The sequence below is a fragment of the Spermophilus citellus genome (assembly GCF_964194105.1).
Source record: "Spermophilus citellus genome assembly, chromosome: 2".
NCBI classification, from domain to species: domain Eukaryota; kingdom Metazoa; phylum Chordata; class Mammalia; order Rodentia; family Sciuridae; genus Spermophilus; species Spermophilus citellus.
Window position 1 is genome coordinate 89,604,825 of NC_138183.1, and position 22,908 is coordinate 89,627,732.

The 22,908-nt window shown below is 36.3% G+C and overlaps 1 protein-coding gene across 4 annotated transcripts in view; it reads left to right on the forward strand.

Annotated features, from left to right (window-relative positions):
* The window catches only part of NTRK2 (neurotrophic receptor tyrosine kinase 2), a 367,515-nt gene that overhangs the window by 33,229 nt on the left and 311,378 nt on the right, over positions 1-22,908 (forward strand). For all 4 annotated transcript variants that reach the window (XM_081264890.1, XM_081264891.1, XM_081264892.1 and 1 more), the window contains 4 exons: positions 2,708-2,776; positions 6,080-6,234; positions 20,256-20,392; positions 20,891-21,023. In XM_081264890.1, the coding sequence (XP_081121016.1) occupies positions 2,708-2,776; positions 6,080-6,234; positions 20,256-20,392; positions 20,891-21,023 (494 nt within the window). The remainder of the gene's footprint in view (positions 1-2,707; positions 2,777-6,079; positions 6,235-20,255; positions 20,393-20,890; positions 21,024-22,908) is intronic.

The following is a 22,908-nucleotide window of genomic DNA, read 5'->3' on the forward strand; positions in this document are numbered from 1 at the left end:
CTCAACAATCACATTTTACTGGCTGTTTTATCACACCACCTAATGTTGTGATTTGAGCAGTGGGCTCTGGTTAATTGCAGTTTATTAATAGACCTTGTGTATTGTTTTTATGTTGATATATAGTAGAATAATTTTTAAAATGTTCTAGGTACAATACACAGCTTATAGTAGTATCATTTGAGACTAGAAAACTAAAAACATGTATGTGTTTCATATAGTTTCCTTACGACAGTTGAGAAACCAAGTGCAAATGCTCTACTGATATTTGTAGTTATGGTCAAGTAGCAAGATGGAGTGAGATTAGGCAGGTTTTTGAGCAATTATGAAGAAGTGATCAGATATCAGTAAGCTTCATATATTCACACCATGAAAGAAGATCTTATTCACCAAACTATGAAATTAAATATAGTCGTTTGCTTTTGAGGAGGGAGGAGTTGGGTCAGGTGTCTGCCTTTCTGGACCTGAGTCCCAAACTCTGCTTATGACTGAAGACTCTGGAACCAGCTCTTCCCTTGATTTAAATTACTCTCTTACCTCAGTTGTCAACACAGTAGGGTGCAAGGAGCTAATGAAGAATTGTGCATTAAAAGTTGTTTCTCTATTTGTGGAATATACTGATTATTTCTCTGAGTCTCCCTGACAATATAAAAATGTGTACAAGATCAGTTCTATTTCACTTTGGGTTTTAGGAAAATTCCAATTGGATTTTCTCCTTTGCTTTCACCACTTTGCTCCCTTCCCTGGCCATTCTAGCATCATGTGGTGACTGTTCAGAGCCCCAGTTACTGGTCACTGAGCGTATTTCTTGGCACCTTTCATTCCTGCCTAGCCCCTAAAAATCAATCCAAGGACTGTGAGAAAAGCTAGTATTTGTATTTTCCAAGGGGCTTTGCAGAGGTGCTAATTAGCTCCTTAGCGAAGTTCTATAATCAAACAGTAAGAGGATTGTTGATTTTTTTTTCTTTCCTTCTTCCACTTTTTTGGCTTTTGGCCCCAATAATAAGTATGGTTCATAAAACTCATCTTGTTCTTTGGCCCGTAACCCCGCTCTGCACTGTGCTGCTGGCAGCCTGACACAGGCATCTGCTTCCAGTGCGGGAGGTTTACTAGCTAACAGAGAGAACCTGTATAATTTTTTTCTCTTTTCTTTTCTTTTTTTTTTTTTTTTTTGGATGGAAAGAGCGGGGCGTTTTTGGTGATTTTTTTTTTTCCCTCTCAGATAAAAGTGTTTGTGCCTTATAGACTGTGGGAAAGACAGGAGGATTGACTTTTCAGTGAAACCCATTCTTAATTCATGCTCCGAAAAGAAAAGATTTATGTGGGCACATTTTACAACTTCATGTGGGTGAGCACTTTACACTCAGTGTGAAGAGAGAAGATGCAAGTGTAGAAGGAAGGAGGGTGTCCTGAGTAGGTAGGGGTTTGGATGGGTAGAGATCTTAAAGAGAATTCTACAAGGAATGGACATACACAGACTTGAATTATGAGCCACTAACGAGGCATGTTCTTTATTCATTAACCAACTAGCTGTAGCTCATGCATTACCACCTGGGCTTTAATCCCTCTCTAAAGAGGGCCGGTCAGACACACCAGGACATTTCCACCCCATGATTTCATCAGGCTGACACAACAGACTGGCCTTAGGTAAGGGGCCAGGACTACAGTCACCCTCAGATCTTATATTTTATCTGACGCTCAGCCCAACCCTTGCTTTCCTCAGTAAGAAGAAGACTTTAAAAGCCTTATGATTTCTTCTGGTTGGTCCAGGTCTTGGCTGCTTTTTTTTTTAAAATAAAAGTTGATGCTTGTTTACATTTATATCACTTATTAAACATATGTCTCGAGGCCCAAGAATTGGACACACTTTACATAACTTCTAGCAATAAATAGATTTTTACAGAGTGAGCCAATTGCCAGGATTATGTCTGGGAAATTGACTTCAGGGTCTCATGGCACTGAATATTGGAAACTCCCATCCACTGAATAAAATGACATATTTGGAACATACCAAGAAATTCATTATTCTTTTTTTAACCATAGATATACCATCTTTCATTGTCTGTTTGGTCCAGATCTCATGTTGGTTATGTTGCTGGACTAGTTCAAGATGAAATCTGATGTATTCTTTATTTTTTGATTTTTCATTGTTATCATTATGGAATTATTCACTTGTCTCAGTCATATATAAAAAGTCCCAGCAGAATTTATCAATCAGAATGTGTGTTCTTTTCCTAAAGTCATCTGAAATTTCATTAAGCACGGATTCAGAGCTTTGTGTGTCATGTAACTTCAAAATATTCATGATACTCTTTAGTTTTAAAGTATCTTTTCCCCCTAGTGAGCTGGTAGTTTTAAATCTTGTTCTATTTTACATATCTTCCTATTAATTGCTCAAGAGGTCAGGCTCTCTACAAGGTATATAACTTATTTTCTGAATAACAATATGAAAAATAAGCTTTTGGGTAAAAAAAGAAAGAGATTGGAAACAGAAAATATATATTCTTCTTCTTCCCAGTAAACAGGAACTGTAGGAGGAGCAGGGTAAAAACAGAGCTATCACTGTAAGAGAGAGAGATGATTGGATCTCAGTAAGACATGTACTAAGATCAAATAAAATTATATTTTGAAAACAAAATCTCTATTTGAATACATTGTTCCTAAGATGTAGCATTTTAAACTCACATTTAATGTTTTTGATTCCTTTCAGCAATTTTACCCGAAATAAACTGACGAGTTTGTCTAGGAAACATTTCCGTCACCTTGACTTGTCTGAGCTGTAAGTAATGAGTGTGTGGCATTTGGGGGAAATTTTTCAAAGAAAGGGATAATTAAGTATTTTTTTTAAGAGAGCAATATTGCAAGACTACATTTATATCAAAAGTCTTGAAAAATTATTTCGTGAGTTTTGGCTTCTTGTTCTTTTATCCTTCTGAAATCATGATTTAGTAATTAAAAAATAAAAATCTTAATAGTAATGCATCATTTATGAAGAGCTTGAATGTTATTTTTCCAAAATATTGTCTAATAGAGGAAAGAATGGAAAAAAACAGGAGGCTTTGCATTAAATGGCTGTTTATATCTCAGAGCATTTTTGGTTCTTGTTACAAGCAGGCCCTAAAATAAAGCACCCTCATCAAAGAGGAAATGACAGTGGGAAAAACTCTCTCAGCTTCTGTCCTTCAGGGCCAGCTCAGGTGTAGGGAATGTTGGAGGAGGGGATGTCCTCCCTTCCCACCTGTCATTGTGAGATTTGCTTCTAGGTCTGACACTGCATTCAGTATTTATCCTCATGTTCCAATTTCCTCTGCTGTAAAATGATAGGAGAAACATTGAAATGTGTTGATGACTAACGACCAGCATTTCAAGTGTGCTCAATGCTTGGTGTTATCACTGTGAAGCAACTGTGAACTGTTGCCATTCCTCTGTGTTAGATGCTCCAAAGAGCCCTGAGGCACAGGTTTTGTGTGGCACATGTGGGCCTGGAAGGACAAGCAAGGCCTTTGAAGCATCGGAAGTGGTTTTTGCTTAAACTATGCATTTCCTGAAACATGAAATATTTTTATGAGAATCCATCCCTACTCATGAGGAATTTGTGCAGATTGGAAGATGCCACTAGAGAAGAGACAGTGTTGATAGATAGGAACGGGGGCTACATGGCAAAAGTCTTGGCAATTGACAATTATTTGGAATAAATTGAATTCAGGGAGTTGAAGCCCTAATGCTTCGTTTTTGAAGATATTTTTAATTGACACATAATAATTGTACATATTTCTAGGGTACAAATTATGTATTGATACATGTATACAATACATAATGATCAGGGTAATAAGCACATCCATCATTTCAAACATTTATCAATCCTTTGTGTTAGGAGCATTCAAAATACTTTCTTGTAGCTGTATTGAAACATGAATGATATGTTTCATTCATGAAACATGAATGAAATATTGTTGACTGTAATGTACCTACTGTGCTATAGAACAGTAAACTGATTCCTTCCATCTAGCTTTAGTTTTGTATCCAGTTACCAATCTGTCTCTATTACCCCTCCCTACTATCCTCCCCAGCCTCTGGTAACCACTATTCTATACACTACTTCCATGAGATCAGTTTTTTTCCTATTCCACATTTTTTATTGGTGCATTACAGTTAAACATAATGGTGGGTTTTATTGTTACATATTAGTACGTGCATAAAATATAACAATACGATTTTGCCAATATCACTCCTGAGCACTTGGGGTTAACTTCTTTAGCTTCCACATGCTTGTGAGAACATGGTATAATTGTGTGTGTGTGTTTATGAAAGATGTCTAGACATGCAAATGAAAGGAGAATATGAGATCTAGTAGGGTAAAGCACTCGGTGTAAAAATGTTGAGTACCACTGCATAAAATTTTGTGAGTGGATTAAAAATTAGTGTTTTGGTTTCAAATTCATGTCTCAATAATCTCCCTACAGCACATTTAATCAATTCATTCAACAAGTGCTCACTATGTACCTGTTACATATCAGAATGACGAGGCCATGGGGCTACAAGGAGAAAAGTTTCTGTGTTAAGCATTCTGTTCTCCAGGGGGAGAGATAGAAACCTAAACAGATCAGTGTAACATGCTGTAAAAATCATTGTGAAAGGAATTTGCACAGCGAGCTGGAGGAAGGAGCCGGCCGTCTGCCAGTGTTGTGTGGTCATATGAACATCGCTCTATTTATAATTAAAGCATCCCTTCGCTTCTTTATCCCTTCTGCTGATTTAATTACACCCTCTTTTTAGAAAGACTTTAGTTTTTCATCTACTCAGAACTCTAGGAAACATCTTGGATTACTGGGGTTTAAACTGATTGTGGGTCTCTTCTGCATTTTATTCTGTATCTCATAGTGTCAAATCCTATTTTGGTGTTTGAGGGATACTTGGAAGCGATGAGGCAGACACAAATTAAGCCCGTCTACCATGACCACATTTCCCCCAACGAAACTCCCAGAAAACTCTCCAGGGATCCCTGAGATTCTTAGAACCCAACCAGAAAAACCACAGGAGTAAATGATGTTGCAAAGCCCAGGTCCTGTCCTCACGGAAATCTTAAGTATTGTGGTTAATGCCAGGCAGAGTCTATGTAACGATTTTAAATGGCTTCATTTAAAGGCTCATTACCATAAATGGAATTCATCTTAAATAGGCCACTGAGTATTATAAATAAGCATTTAAAGATTTTTTTTTCCTGTGGTTTTTATTTTCCTCTTGACCACTTCCCTCTTCACCCCTTGTAGGCCACAGGAGTCCAGACAGCATGGCTGAGGTCTAAACACTGATGATTTTCTCTTTGCAGACCCTTCCACAGTAGTCTAAGAAGCTTTATCTGGAGCTCAGTTGCCTGGCCCTTAGAAGTCCTGAGCTTGGTGTGTGTGTGAGAGTGTGTGTGTGTGTGTGTGTGTGTGTGTGTGTGTGTGTTTATGAAAGATGTCTAGAGCTTCCTTCCAATTTTTCTCTATTAACTTTCTTTGATGAATGAAATGGACCTTGGTTACATCATGCAGAAAGCTAAGAGAGCTATACCTTTATCTTAGATTTTTACTTATAATCTCATTTAAAATTGTGATAAAATTATACTGCTCTTTGGTGAAGTTTGAGTTTGGAGAATGACAACATTTTAGTCTCTAATCTGATTAGAAATAAGTATATTAGTGTTCCTGAAAACTTATTTTTGGCATCTTCACTTACACTCTTAATAATTAGAGAATAGCCATCATCAATTTATTATGGTGCCTTGTTTTCCCTGTTATAAGACATTCTTTCCTATAGTTTGTTATAGCTATTTCTGTCCTTATCTTGTTTTCCCCATTATCCTGCAAGGTTTAGCATTGCCTTGCATTCTTTAGCCTCTACAATGTTCACAATAATAGCGGCTCAGTAATTATTAGATAAATGAATGAATAATAAGTATCGTCATGCTATGAAAGTGGGTATGACTTCCAAATGTTGCTGGCTAGAAAGAATTCATAATGTTGTAGCATTTCATAAACACTAGTGTAGCTAAAACTAAAAAAGGAGCCTGATTGGGTTTCATTTTTATTCCATGTAGGATCCTGGTGGGCAATCCATTTACGTGCTCCTGTGACATTATGTGGATCAAGACTCTTCAAGAAACTAAATCCAGTCCAGAAACTCAGGACTTGTACTGCCTAAATGAAAGCAGCAAGAATATTCCCCTGGCAAACCTGCAGATACCCAATTGTGGTAATTTCTTTTTAAATCAATGAGTTCTAGTTGCTATTAATTATTCTAATTGCCTTGGTGTGGTAAAGAGTCTGGGAGGATTACCGCTATCCAGATTTTATATAGTGTGCTGTTGATGTCTCCGGTGAATCAGACAACATTTGTGTGCGGTGTGAAGTCATTTGGGAGCAACTTTACTGAATATTCTTTTGCAAGTAGAATATCGATTCTGAATTGTTGACTTTAAAGTGCATAGAGAAAAAAAAGCATACTGTTTATTCCATTATTTGTTCATTTGTTTGTCTGTCCATTGGTACATACATACATCCCAAAAATATCTAATGGTGTGGTTCTTCAATAGTCACATATATACTTGATTAGCACCCAGGCCTTGTAGAGGGCAGGATCTCAGGATGATGAAATGTCCTGGCAGTACAAGCAATGCAATTCAATCCAATATATTCCTTTAAACTTGTCTTCCTGCCAGATGTCTGTGTCTCTTGATGCAGCACCCTATGTCTGCCCCTACACCTGCTTGTCCCTATGTCTGGGTTCAGGATCTACTGCTTTACTGTTGTCCCCACTCTTTCCCTCAGCATTTTTATCTCCAGAATTTAAAAGGGCACCGTATGGCAAAATCACAGCTCTATGTGAGAGCTGGTGTGTTACAAGGAAGGAAAATCAAAGTGTTCTGGTGAGGATTTTGCTGTTCTGCGACATACCTCTACAGTGCCCACATAGGCATGTTAATCTTTCATTTTTATCTTAACCAGTCAACCAGTCAACAAGTTCACCATTATGTCTCATCTGGCCTACCTGCTGGTGGCATAGCAGAAAGCCATGTACACCTGGTTCTTGTCCACAGGAACCTGTGTTTTAGCCACAGACACCCTATTTTTGGTTTTGGGACCCTGTTTGAGATCCATTTTTTATTTAAGAAAAATATAACTGCTAACTTACTCTAAATGAAACATAATGAAAATAAACAAAAGTGTTTGTTTCTTACCTTGGAGGACGTTAGAAGACTGTTCTACCATTCCCACAGATTTTTCTATTACAAATAGAGAGCCCTTTGATTTCATAATGGAAATCAGTCTTGGTTCTCTTGCCACATTTCCTCAGTTTTCTTTGCTAGTCATCACTTAAAAAAAAACAATTTTTAATATATTTCTTTTCCTGATTGATAAGAAAGTAACTGTTCTCTGTTCTGGTACAAATTTGCACCACTGAGAGAAATTGCCTAGAGGGACAAGAAGTTCAGTGTTGAGTCACCTGGCCTTTGGCTGGCCTCCAATTCCCCATGGCTTTAGTGACCACACTGGTCCAGCAACCACTGAGAGGAAAAGAGAGAAAGCATCTGACTCCTGCTCTGACTTCTCAAGCTGCCTCTTAATAGATGTCTGCTTTGTCCTTGCCTGAAAACAATTCTCTTTTTCAATTTTAATTTTTGGCCATCTTGTCTTACTAGCATGACAGTGGCACATCCCACCGTGTGTGTCATGTTGGACCATTGTGATTTGGGTAGAAGAAATGTAGGGCATGAACCCATTAGTATTAATCAATTTGTCAGTTTTCAATAACTTTTAAAATTTCTTTTTCCTACAAATTTCTCCATGGATTTTGTGCATGAGAGTGAGATTTTTAATCCACTATCATGAGGGCATAGGTTTGACTGATCCATGAGGACATTCATAATGCATTTCAATGTCGATGATGCTTATCAAAGAGTGACATTATGTTTCAGGTGAATTAACACTAATTTTCTTACCCCTTTTGTGTTTTCAAACTGTTTTATTCTTTCCCAGTTACTTTTTTTCTTTCAAAGTGTTTTTACTTATAATTGCACAAATAATAATGACGTTTCACTTTGTTGTGAAAATGATTTCCTATATTACACTTAAAGCTTATCTTTTTCTTCCTCATGACCATGTCAGGTTAGAAGTAATTGATCCATCATATCCTTTTGAACTCCAGCGTGATGTTCATGGTAGAACATATCTGAATTAAACTAATTATTCCATTTTAGTGGGCGCTTTGCTATTTTCCATTACTATCACAGTGCTTCCAAAAGCCTCCTTATTCATGTTCTTTGTACTTATGTGCAATTAAAAAGATTTTTCTAGAGTATGTAGTAGGAAACAGGATTTTTAGTTTACATGGTTTGTACATTAAAAATTGGCTACATCCATTTATTGACACCCTAGCAAGTTATGCCTTGGTATCAGAAAACTTCTTAGTTTTGTCTCTTAAAAGTTGCTGTCATTACTTTCCAGTTTGTATTTCCCTGATTGCTACTGAGTATCTTATATATCCACTAGATTGTGATTATGCTTTGGTGAATTGCTTCTTCATAGGCTTTACTTATTTTTTTATAGTGTTTTTCTTTTATTTTCATTGAGAGTGTTTTTTTTTGTCTTGTTTGAAAGTTTTAAATTGTATTTGTATTTTTTGAAATATATATAAAGCTAAAGTATGTACAATACCTATGTCAACAAATATTTTTTGCAGGTGTCTAGAGGTAATGACCAAAAGATTGGAAAAGTAACTTTACTTTCCTATACTTCTTCCAACCCATCCCTCAGCTTGGGACTTTATTATTAGATTCGTACCCCATTTTCTTGAAGATTTCCAATTTCTTTGTCTGTCATTGTCATTGATTTTTTGTATCCTGTGACTTCCTTTTGGAGTGATTTTCCCTTTTGCTGGTTTATATCTTTTAGTATTCTTTCAGAGAAATAGAAAAAAATATCTCCCAAGTTTTTGCCTGATGGAAAATCAGCCTGTACTCTTTCTTCTCAATGGAAATGGCTGAGTTAAAATAAATTATACTCAAAATTCTTAGAACTTTACAGATATTTACGTGTGTGTGTGTGTGTGTGTGTGTGTGTGTGTGTGTATAGTACTGAGATTGAACCCATGGGTGCTCTACTTCTGAGCTACATCCCCAGCCCTTTTTTTATCTTTTTTTTTTTTATTGTTGGTTGTTCAAAACATTACATAGTTCTTGATATATCATATTTCACACTTTGATTCAAGTGGGTTATGAACTCCCATTTTTACCCCGTATACAGATTGCAGAATCACATCAGTTACACTTCCATTTTATCTTTTATTGTGATACAAGTTCTTGCTAAATTGCAAGGCTGGCTTTGAACTTGTGATCCTCCTGCTTCAGCCTCCTGCATCAGGGTGATTACCACATTCTTTTTGTATACAGTGTTGCTGAGGTCAGTGGATGCTTGTTTCTTGCCAAGTAAGTTATGCTTCTCTTTTTCCCCTAGAAGCTTTGAGAATTTTCTCCTTATTCATGTTATTCTTAAACTTCACCCCAATGTAACAAGGTAGCAGGTGGTTTTAGAATTGTTTGGCATGGGGGGGGGTGCCCTTTCAATATAAAGTTTCATGTCTTCAGTTCCAGAAAAATGTTCTTATTGATTTGCTCTGCATATTTTTCCATTTATTTTTCTGAATGAATTTTCACTGGATGGAGACAGGACACATCCATTTTGTTGGATGGAGACAGAAGTGTTCTGTCTTCATATCTTTCAACCTTTCTGTTTTTAAAATTTTAAAAATCTATTGGTGTATTATGATTATTCCAGGTTGGTTGTGACATATTTGTACATGCACAGAACATAATTGGATCAAGTTCATTTCCCACCTTCTCAATCTTTAATAATTTTCATTTGCTGTCCTTCTGTGTTTATATTAGGAGAGAATTGGTTTGCTCACTACTTTGCTCTTTAGTTATGTATTCCACTTTCGGATTTTTTTTTCCCTTTTGACTGCTGATTTTTACTTTTTACAATTTCTGGCTCATGACTGACATGGGCTTTCCCATGCTGGGGCTCCCCCTGACGCTGGGTGTTAACAGCAGCACCTAGCATTATCTTTTTCACTTCTGTAAGGTTCCCACACTGGAGTTAACGATGACTGTTGCTGGGTGCACTGCCCAAGATGGGAGGTTGGACCCACTCACAAAGGTTATTTCTCATTCTGCTTCTACTCTTTTCTTACCCGCTCACCCTGAGGTTTGGTCTACGTAAGCCGTGCCCTGTCCGGAGGTTTTGTTCCCCTCCTAGTTTTGGATCAGCCCAGAGCCACCCAGCTTTGTATAGAAGTTACTCACATGTCCACTTAGGGCCCTTCTGGTTTTCCTTAATTCTGTTCTTCTGCTTTCTCTTGTTCAGGGGCTCTTCAGAGTTTCTTGTCCATTTAAGTTTGCTTTCTCATTTATATCCTGGTACTGGATCTTAGAAAATATGTTTTTTAGAAAATATTTTTTCTAGATTTTGGGATGAGAAGGGGAAGTTTTGAGTTTGGGACTTAGATAAGTAGTAATTTTCCTTATGATTGTTTACCAGCTGTGGTTCTTTAAAGAGAAGGTAGACAGTTGAACAGAAAATTACACAAGTGTTGGATTTAAAATCTTTCTCTGAGATTCTATATTTAAGAGACCAGAGAACAACATGCTAATATCTTTAAATTCTTGTTTTTTTAAAAAAAATGATTCATGGTCAACTGGCTTTTTTCTTAAGCTGTGCTGGGTTTTTTTTTTTGGGGGGGCTTACCCACTTGAGCCACATCCCCAGCCCCCCCCCCCCTTTTTAAATGTTTTTTGAGACAGGATGTCCCTAAGGTACTGAGCACCCCACGAGTTGCTGAGACTGGTCTCAAATGTTCGATCCTTCTGCACTCTTGTAATCCTAGCAGCTCAGGAGGCTGAGGCAGGAAAACTGCAAATTTGAGGCCAACCTCAGAAACTTAGTGAGGTCCTAAGCAACATAGGGAGAGCCTGTCTCAAAATTAAAAATAAAACAGGCTGGGGATGTTGCTCCTGGTTAAGTGCTTATAGTTTCAATCCCTGGTACTCCAAAACAAAACTACCCCCCCCCAAAAAAAAAAAACACATCCATTGTGTTTAAGTCATAGATTCAATAAGTTCATCTTCTTTCCACACTCATTTTTGGATGAAACTTTTTATCTAAATCAGAATCAGCTGAGAGTATGGTCTTGCCTGTTTCCTCATTGTGAACCAGTAATTTGCCAATGACCATGGTCATTGTATTTAGTTTTCAACAGCACCATTTTCATTTCAACAAGAGAAAAAGCGATTGGGATTTCTTCTCTTTGTTAGATGACTTTACTATAAGTGCTTACCTTTTAGCATTTCATCATGTAGGCATTATATGGAGAATAAGTTCTCTATGCTTTGTATGCAAATATGCGTTCTCCATGGTGCCTAATATACCTCTTGAACATAAGAATCATTTGATCCATGTTTGCTGAATTGATCAAGTCATAGATGCATGGATCACGTTATATTGCTGATCAGACTGAACCAGGTTTTTCATAGAGGGGTATGAATATTTCAGTTAATTAAAAATAAATAGCTTTATATAGGCAAATTGTTCCATATTTTAGCATTTGGCTGTCTCCTTTGATATTTCTGTCCTCACTGCATTTTAAGAGTCCCATTTCTTCTTTTTCCTTAAATTCTCAGAGATTAATCAAGCATGGTAGGTGGGGCTTAACTGCACCATTCCTCTTAACGATCAAAATGTCTTCCAATATTTTTCTAACAGTCTCCACCTGCTGTAAATGACTGTAAATTTATTCATGCTGTGAAACAAGTTGAGGTCTGTTTCTCCACTAGGTCTTTTTAAACCTTAGAAAAACTTTGTTAATTGCAAGGAAAACAAAACAAAACAAAAAAAAATTCACATACAAGTATTTATCCTAATCAGATTAAAGGGATGCTTTGAACAGTGGGTCTGAAGTCAGAAATGAGATTATACAAGTGCTAATGGGGAAAGGTAATTTTGCTGGATTGTGCTGATTCATCATTCTCTATAAAGCTACCTGCCCCCGCCCCGCCGAGAAAATATCCATGTACTTTGTTTAGTGGTTTTGATGAATTTATTTATTGCCTAGTACTTTTTAATTTTTTTGCTCAATTTCTGTACACATAGTTGGTGTTGGCAGTTAGTCTTGCAGTATGAACTTTTCAGTTATTTCCCCTGGGTGAATGGGATTAGTGAACAGTGAGTTTTATTCTTTAATTTTTTAATACTCTAATTACAATTAAATCTTATCTGGAAGAGAGGTTCTTCAGGAAGTGTTAATAGTGGATGAAATGCTCCATGCTAAGTAGATGGTGACTTTATTTAAGAAACGTAGTATTCCTCTGGGTCATATAAAACAATCCCTCAGCCCATTTCACTAGTAACCAGTTAACATAGAGAGGAATAGCCCCTCTGTGGATATAAGGTGGGCAGTTCATTTGATGGTGGAAGAATTGTGTACGTAGTACATAAAACATCCTGAATAGTCCCATGGATCTACCTTTGGTTTCATAGTTATTTATAATGACAATTGAAATTTTTTACTTTTTCAACCCTCAGACTTTTAGTGGAGAGACTCCTTAAAATACATCACTACTTATGATAGTCCACAGGTGCCTGGGAGAAGAGACCTGGTTCCTGGAATTAAATTGATTCTAATGATTTGTTAATATTCACTTCTGTTTTCAGCCACAGTTTGTAGCACACATGTCTGTTTAGCATATTTGTACATACTCCTTCTTTTGTTTTTTTTTAAACCAGGAAAATAGGCTGTTAGTAATTTAACTTTGTTAGCCATCACTGATGAAAAGGAAATCCTATTCTGATGCTCTGTGTAGAGTTAGGTTGGTATAGCATCTTAACCATATTGATGTTTTTCTTCTTGAAAAAATAAAGTCCACTTCAGTGTATTGATTTGCTTTAATTTTATTAGAGATAAGATTTAATCTCCTAAAATAAAGCAAACCAGTGGATTGTTGCTTTTCTTTATCTTTCTAGAATGCCAACTGAAGCTGTATTTCTTTAAAATCTGTCAGCTGCTGTTTAAATTTTTGTGTTTGGTAGTTATATGGTAGCTGTCACTACTCTGACATGGCTCATATAAGCTTAGAAACATGATTTCCAATTTGAGCTTGGAAAGTCATTTTGCTAATTTTCTGTCATTTTTGCAACCAGGTGTAAAGCAGTCAGTTCTAAATAGGTCAAGCTCATTCTGGCTTCATTCCTGGTTGTGGAATATGTCTGTTTAGGAGACAAAGAATTTGGAAGATATGCCACAAAGATAAAAGAATAGAGATTATGTACTTTTAATATTCTGCCAAGTGAGAATTAACAGAGAGGTTGTGTGTTTAATTTTTTTTAATCATGCATACATAGAAGTGAGAGGAGGGAAAGGGGTGGGGGAGAAAGAGAGAAAGAGGAGACAAAAATCATAATTTACCTGAATGTTTTTATATACATGGAATGGTGACCCAACATGGAATGAACAGAGTGAAGAATCACTGAGACAAGTTGATAAAGAACACAATCTAAAACTTCCTAATGAATACTGAAAAATAAAACCCAAAATTGACCAATAGAGTTAATAATCCAAAAATACTAGAGATTTGTTCTTCTCCGTTATTAGAAAGCAAGGACTTACATACCTTGAGTTAGGGAATGGAATACCTAGACCCTTGGTCCATCCTACTCAATAGCCTGTATTCATGGGTGGGAGCTGAGGTATGGAAGATCTGGCAAAGGAGTCAGCCACTGATGTGTTGGTTAGGACCAAGGGCACCCAGATGGGGATAGGTAGCACCCACACTCATCAGCTGTTCAGCTATGATAGTTGATGAGCTTTAACTTTTTCACCTGGAAAATGGATACTAACAGCATCTACTTTTTAGGATTTTTAGGATAACTAACAAGATAAATGGTAGAAAATGCTTAAGATTGAGACTAGCATGTATTAAACTCCCCCCAAAATACTAGCTACCAATGTTATTACTCTTATCAAAATGAATAGTTAGCTTTAAATGTATTTTGAATTTGAATTTAGATGCATATTTTTAAATTTTGTTTAGTTGTTTTAAAGAAAAATAACAAAGACAAAAGATTTCATATCTCAAACAAATGGAATGTACTTAGATCAGCTTGGGGAATATAAAACCACTGCAAGTTAAGTGGGTTCTTATATAGTAGGGCTTATTTTATTTTGTGGGGGGAGGGAATTGAATTGAACTCAAGGGTACACCACCATGAGACATATTCCCAGCCCTATCTGGTATTTTATTTAGAGACAGGGTCTCACTGAGTTACTTAGGGCCTCATTTTTGCTGAGGCTGGCTTTGAACTAATGATCCTCCTGCCTCAGCCCCCTGAGCCACTGGGATTACAAGCATGCACCACTGCACCTGGCTAGTAGGATTCCTTAGAGCCATTAATATGGTGATGTGCATTGTAAACACACAATTTCTTATAGGGTTTTCTTTCCTTCTTTCTTCTTTTCTCCTTCCTTCCTATTTTCTTTCCTTCCTTCCCTCCTCCCTCCCTCCCCTTCTCAGTTCAACTCTTCTTCTTTTTATCTTGGTTCCTTCCACTTGCCCAGCCATTCCCCAAGTGTCTCAAGGATTTAGATATCCTCAGGACAATTGGGGAAAGTTTGGTGGACTTGATAATTACTCAGGCCCCAGTTGGTTTTAAGAATAATAGTTGTAGAAACAAAAGCTTAGTGAACAATTGTCTAACATCTGTTGTCTAAACCCTTATTACTCAAACTTTGGTCTGAGGAACAGGGAGTTTGTTAGAGATGCAAAGTCTCTGGCTCTAACTCAGACCAACTAGGGAAGAAGCTACATTTTTAACTGATTCCTAGTGATTCCTATGCACATTAAAATTTGGGGTGCCCTTGTCTAAAGAATCTTTTTTTTTTTTGCACTGGTGTTGCTGAGGTCTACAGGTAAGTATGTCTTTCCTGAATAGATTCAAGTTAACACACCTGACATAGAGGTGTCTGCCTGAGAAGCTAGTCATCTGTTATCTCCAACGAGGTTTCCATTATGCCACGAAGACTGCTCTGTTGCTTAGAGCCAGGGTCCCATTAAGGTAGTGCTAGCAGCCATTGGAAGTGTTGCTGGGCTTTGCTATGTACTTGTGCTGATTTCAAACTTCTTAAGCCAGGAAATAGTGCCTGGCAAATGGTTTATACCGCCTTGGCTATTCATACTTCCCAATTCATTTTTATTGTGCTAATTAAACCTCAAGTGATATTTCAAGTACAGATTGTTTTTTCCATTATTGAATCTTTGGCCAGCATATTAATGCTGTAGAATTAACGTGAGTCAGATGCTTACTCATTTGTGGAAGACTTTACATTTAAAAGATCTAGACTTGGCCAATTTTGCACAGATTCCTTTGGAAACGGCTATGACAGGGTGATACAATTTCTCTATAAATAAAGAGATTCATTTTCTTCATGAAATAGATACATAATTATTTTTTTAAATGAACCAAATTCTAAGATCATGGATATGCAGTAGTCTGTACAAAGACGGATGTGTGCAGCCCCTGGAGGTGGTGAACTATGGTGGTAAAGACGCTGAACTTTGGGTTTAAATCTCAGTTCAAAATGTGCTTGGGCAACTCTGGAAGATATATTTCATTGTTCCAAAACTCAAATGTTTCATTAAGTAAGGACAAAATACTTGCCTTCAAGATTAGTTGCAAGGATTCAGTAAAACACTAAAGTACTAGACAAGAGTATCTGGTTCAGTGAATGCCCAATAAATGCTAGTATTACTACTACTGTAACTAAAAATTTTTAGAGCTATTAATCATATAAGCTTAAGCTCCAAGAAAAAAGCTACTTTAAATTTTATAACGAAAACTAAGACATAGCATATCCTGTTTAAATCTCTTTATTTTAACCATTCTCTTTTCAGAATATAAAATGTTATATATATTATGATGGTGTCCCAGAGCTTTGTATTTGAGATGCAAACTGCATTGGGGGTAGCTGGGTAGTAGATGGCAAGATATCTTGGAAAGAGGCACTATTGCCTAGTTTATCTAGAGTCAGAAGTCTTGGTCCCCTAGTTTATCTAGAGTCAGAAGATAACTATAGAGGTACCAAGAAAATAGGAGTGTCAACAAAGCACAAAAAGTTAGAAGTCGGAAAAGCAGAGGAATAAGTAATAAGTGACTTGAAGGCTGAGCATGCTGGTTACCAAGTTGGCAATGAAGAAAGCCAAGGAGAAACTTGATTTGTATTACAGAATTGCTACAGCCTCAGGAAGTAGGAGAATACATAGAAGCGTATATTGGCCACATACTGGATATTGGCTGAAAGTCTATTGAGAAGTAGTTAAACAAATTTTTGTTCCATGTAGTCCAGGTGTCTGAACTCCTCCTTTCTCAATAGCAGATTGGAGAATTGTTCTTCAAAGAGGATAAAACAGAGACTTGGAGGAACTTCATGTAGAGTTGAGGTGTGGGAATCATAAAGAAAATGATGGATTTACATATTGATTTTTGATATTTCCAGTCTTCTTTCACATCCAAGATATACATTTGAAGAATGCTCAGTAATTCTTCCAGTGGACCAAATAATTTGACTAGTCCTTCCTCAAAATAGTTTAATGATATTGACATCAGGTTGTACTCAATAAAGAGACCAATAACATTTCTCTTCAGTGAATCTGACTGTTAGTAAATATGCATTTTTTTCCTAAAGATATATGAACATCCAAGGGTCAGTAAATATTTGAGGGAAGCTTATAATATGAAAGACAAACACAAAATAATCAAAGAGAGGAAGCAAAGAGATTGTAAGAAACAAAGTCGGTATGGACTGAAGAAAAAAATTTAAAAATCATTATTAATATCTGAGATCAGAAGAGAGTTTGCACACATGGAACAAAACTAGGTGCTATGTAAAGAGAATATTCAGGAAAGAAAAAGAGTCTTGGAGATTAAAAGGATGATTAGATGAATGAAAAGAATTACAGGAATGTCTGAAATATATACTTGAAGTGATCTCCCTTTAAATGTAACAGACACAAGATGAAAAATTAGATAGAAAGAACTAGAAAATTAGATGGACTATTCAGAAGAATAGGTGTTCTAAGTGGTGACAAAGCATTGTCTCATGGTTGAATTGGCATCTTTTTTTTTCTTTCTTTCTTAGTGGCACATATAACAGTATTGTATCATCTCATTAATACTGTCTTAAGTTTAATGAAATACAGTAATTATTATATTTTAGATGATTCAGCTATCAGTAAAGCTTAGACACTCATAATAAAGTCTATCTTTTCATCTAGACAGTGTTACAGTGTTAGCAGGATGAAAGATGTGAAGACAGGATCATTCTGTGTCTGGTGTAGACATGTGGGGAAGGCTGGTATTCTCTGTGAACGTAGTCTAATTCTATTCCTCTATGATGGGGAGTCAGTAGAAAGCATGAAAACAGAGAAACTAAGAAGTAGCAACCCAGATAAGCATGATATTTAGTAAGCATGATATTTAGTGAGGTGGGGATCAATACCAGAAGAAGAAATTCAAAGAGATGAAATGAACACCTCTGGAAGCAGAAGATAGTACCCTTTGGGTGAGGTAGGACTGCTGTTTTTCACATAGTAGTTTGAATATTTTTTCCTAACAAATGCTGTAGAATCCTACATTTTTCAAACTATGTGACTACATGTTTGGATAAAAAAGAAAATAAAACATATTTCTAAGATGTTACCCAAATCATACCACTGACTTTAGTGCTTGGGCATGCTCCTTAGTAAATAGTTAATTGTCACAGAAGTCATGAAGAAATACATTCAGAGAGGAAAATATGATTCACCCAAGTCCACACGGTTAGCATGGTCCAGATTTAGGTTTGTAGGCCCATTACTGTGCTTTCTCTTGAAAATGGTTATGTCCTGTATAGCTCAGGTATTATGGGCCTCTTTGGAAACTTGGGAGAGACAACACATTACTCTGTCTTGAATGCTTACAGGAAGAAAGAGTTCCAAAGAGGTTTCAGTACATGAAAGCCAGATCTTGTTGGGCTGTCTCCTCCCAATGATGGGAATGCCATGAGACAATGCACTGTACAAATCTTGTTCCAGACTGGTTTCAATAACAAAGAACATGACTTTGCCTAGTAAGAGCTACATCATTGTGAAGGGGTTGTGCATAGCAAAGTGAAGTTCAGATTATGGGTGGCTAATTAGAGTTTAATAGCTGTTGAAGAAGACCTTCACGTTGCTTCTGAGTTAATGGTATCAAATGCCCCATGGGGCCCAGTTGTTGGTAAATACAGCCTTTAGCTGTTTCTGGTACAAAGGAAGGGATTGGTTTGATTGTCAAGGTCTGTCATATTGCTACTCCCTCTGAGACCCACCTTCATGTAAAAAATAACCCAATCAATAATTGGGCCAAGGAACTGAACAGACACTTCTCAGAAGAGGATATACAATCAGTCAACAAACATATGAGAAAATGTTCAACATCTCTAGCAATTAGGGAAATGCAATTAAAACTAAGATTTCATCTCATTCTAGTCAGAATGGCACCTATGAAGAATACAAACAATAAGTGTTGGTGAAGATATGTGGGAAATGGCACACTTATACATTGCTGGTGGGACTTCAAATTGGTGCAGCCAATATGGAAGGCAGTATGGAGATTCCTTGGAAAACTTGGAATGGAACCACCATTTGACCTAGCTATCCCACTCCTTTGTTTATACCCAAAGGACTTAAAAACAGCATAGTACAGGGACACAGCCATATCAATGTTTATAACAACACAATTCACAATAGCTAAACTGTGGAACCAACCCAAATGCCCTTCAATATGAATGAATAGGAAAACTTTGGTATATATACATAATGGAACATTATTCAGCATTAAAAGAGAATAAAATCATGGTATTTGTAGGTAAATGGATGGAGCTGGAGAATATAATGCTAAGTGAAGTTAGCCAATCCCCAAAAAACAAAGGCCAAATGTTTTCTTTGGTATGAGGATGCTGACTCATAATGGTGATTGCGGGGTGGTGGGGGGAGCATGAGAGGAATGGAGGAACTTTAGATAGGGCAAAGGGGAGGGAGGGGACTGGGGGGGTGCAAGGGAGTAGGAATGACTGTGGAAAGAGTAAGATATCATTACCCTAAGTACATGTATGAAGACACGAATGGTGTGAAAATATTTTGTATACAACCAGTGACTTGAAAAATTGTGCTGTATACTGTAATATGAAATGAATTGCATTCTTCCATCATGTATAACAAATTAGAATAAATAAATAATTTAATAAAGAAAAAAATACTATGATTTCTATGTAGTTTAAAGCAATGTACATTCCTAATAGGTATGATACTCTGATGAAGTGGTAGCAGCATGAGTTAAAAAGAAAAAACACCAACCTTTTGAAAGCTAAGAGTAGGAAGAGGATGCTCTGCTAAAATGTTAGAAAATGTTTATAAGGTTCAAAATTCTATCTGATAATAAATACATTTTTAGGGTTTTCTCCCCTCAAAAGATACATTTCATGTAATAAGGTTTCATATAATTGTTTCCATCATATTGTAAATAGGATGACCGATTTTAACTGTGAAAATTATGATTTATATAGCTTTGAGATATCCTAACACCATGATAATTCAAATTTCATCTTTGAAAAATGCTTTGAAACTACATTTTCTTCAATAGCCTGACTCTTAAACCGTAGGGCTGAGCATGGGTTAGATCTATAAGAGTTACTTAATGTAAGAAGCAGATTTATGCAAAATATACAGATGCATCTTGCTCTTGGGTTTTTGACTATGAAAGTATAGATAGGAGGAAGTGGAGGAAATAAATGTGTTTAGATGTTGGCTCATAGGTACAGTGCTTATTTATGTGCAAAAAAACTAGATTAATAACTGAAGAACAGAGAAGAGGTAGAACATAGCTCTATAAACTAGTGGGGCTCTTTTTGTTTTAATAAAATGCTTTTCTACAGAGGTATTTTTCAGAAATATAAAAATTTGTTTTCAAATCTTGTTACTGCACACTCTTTGTCCAAATTACTTCTATAAATTTTATTAGTTTGACACTTTTTTAGTCTCAGAAAGTAAATGATTGATTTTAAGCCATAAAGAATTCTCAATTTATTGCTATGATTTTGATATTGCATTTAACAACTTGTCAATATTTCTGTTTGCTCTTCTTGTTCCAAAGGACTGCCATCCGCAAATTTGGCTGCACCAAACCTCACTGTGGAGGAAGGAAAGTCTATCACATTGTCTTGTATTGTGGCAGGCGATCCACTTCCTAATATGTACTGGGATGTGGGAAATCTGGTTTCCAAACATATGGTAAGGATTGATTATGAGAGAGATAAGACTGTTTTGGAGCCTAATATTGTATTAAACCTAGTGATGACCATCTGATATTTTATAGACCCACATACAGAAATTTATGATGATTTTTTGATGCACGCTTATGTTCCATATAATCTTAAAAAGCAAGGACTAATGCAGATTTTCATTTTAGTTATATAGTCTGGAGTGTCTTTATATCCTTAGTGAGCTCTTAAGTGTCATCTCTAGCAAAGAGTATGACTATCCTTGTGGTCATTTCTTTTGAAGAAAGATAGGTGGGAATTCAAGGATTAAGGAAATTCCTTGCATTAAGCAATCGACACCTGGAGAAATAGAACAACTTCTCTTTACCTGAGTCTAAGTCTAATTCAGGAAGGGAAACTTTTCTAATTTTATATTACTGTATTTCTCTAGTTAGGGGAAGAGATCCTAAATCATGCCACTTTGAGATCAGTCCTAATCAAGGTTATTTTTGTGTTAATTCATTTGTAGAATGAAACAAGCCACACACAGGGCTCCTTAAGGATAACTAATATTTCATCTGATGACAGTGGAAAGCAAATCTCTTGTGTGGCAGAAAATCTTGTAGGAGAAGATCAAGATTCTGTCAACCTCACTGTGCATTGTACGTAATCAGACCAGCATGTATTTTTAATAGCAAATGATTGTGGATTTTCCTACATTTGTTTCTGGGGAGCTCTGGGTGCTTCTTAAGTTTGTTTAAATGAGTATATTGCAGTATTTTGTGCATACTTAACTACGAAGTGTTGTCCGCCTTTTTCACCTCTTTCAGCCTCTTTTCTGCTTTATATCTCTTGCTTATGCATTGTCTTTCTTTTGAGCTTCTTTATTGACCTTGAGTGTGATGCCTTATGTCTTCTGTTGTCTCAAATAGAGTTGATAATTCTCTTGCTAGTGTTTCAGTTTAAATTCTGATAAAGCTAGTTTCTTAAAACTTTTCCTCTATAAAATCAATATGAATCTTTATAATAGTGATGCTTAAACCATTTGCTGACCATTCACAAACACCTAATTGTGTCATTGAAACTATAAAACCTCATTAATTTGATATCAAGTTTCTTGTGGTATGGTAGGAGACCTATTTATATTATTGAGAATTATTACCACCTGCAGAAAAGATTTCTTTTCAAATATGTGTGTGTTGTAGATAAGGCAGAAGATTTCAGTGCTTCTAGTTAAGCATGTGTGCATTATTTTCTAATATTATAATCATATAATATTTATCTTAAAATTCTATATTGTGGCATTCAATATCAAAATTTATTCAGTGAAAATTACATAGATGCTTCACATCATTGCAAATTCTGAGCTTCACAGTATAAATTAATGAGGTTTTATTCTGGATTAGGATTTGAATGAGAAAAAAAATGACTGTACATGTTTAAGTATGTGTACAAATTACACAGGATCGGATACATGGCTATAGCTGGTATTAATATACTGGTTAACACTCAGAACACACATTCAGTGTGTGATTGTTGGAGTGAATAATTGAAATCACCAACCATGATTCTTTGTCAGTCTTACAACTACAACTATGACTAGCGGGTACTGGACTTAAATTTTTTAATCATTTTGGTCTATCCAGAAGCTTGAAGTCGATGTTATTCCTGTTCATATGTAACCAGTTTTCAACTTTATGTCCTAATGTCAGTACCTCACTGAAAACTCATTTGAGCAAGGAATAAGTGGGCCCTGGGTATGGGGGATGAAGTAATAAGTGTGGACCTTCCCTAACCTGCGGTCCTTGTGACTGGTTGTAACACATATCTATAAATATGTACATGCACATTTTGTAACATAATGGATATAGGCCCTCAATTCTGTTTGAACTGAAATTTTATAGAAGGAATAACCCATTAAAAGCTATTTTGCTTTCCAAGGACTATTTTAAGGTCTGTGAGAAATATCTGTTAAAAAGAAAGATCAGATTTTGAAAATTTATGTCACATAATATTGCACTTCCTATAGTGAGGGGACCCATTACAGTACACATCTGCACGTATGCTTAGTTGTGAGGAGTGTCATTGTTAACAGGAAATCTTTCTATAGGGGATGAAAGTGAACTAGGTTCTTTTTCAGATTTGTTTCTTCTTGGGTAGGATTTACTTACGCACCAAGAGGGTGACGTCAGATTATCAGCTATCTGTTTAAACACTTGGACTTGATTCTTTCTTAATGTAGGTAAATAGCCATGGGCATCACAGTCTGAAGAGCTGACCTTACCTGCCAAAATTTAGATAAAGAGTAGAGGAAATTAACAATAAAGAACATTAACAACTGAGATAACCATTGCTGGGACCCCACATAGAGTATGTCAATATGCTTTGATGCCTTAAATTTTCCCTGTTTCATTTGATGAACATGTACAACCAAGAAGCAGGGTATGAAAGCTACTGGACTAGGTGTAAGGAGATCTCTATCATTATCAATAGCTACAATCAGTTCTTTGACCTGTTTGATCAGTCTTAGAAAAGTCATGCCAGATC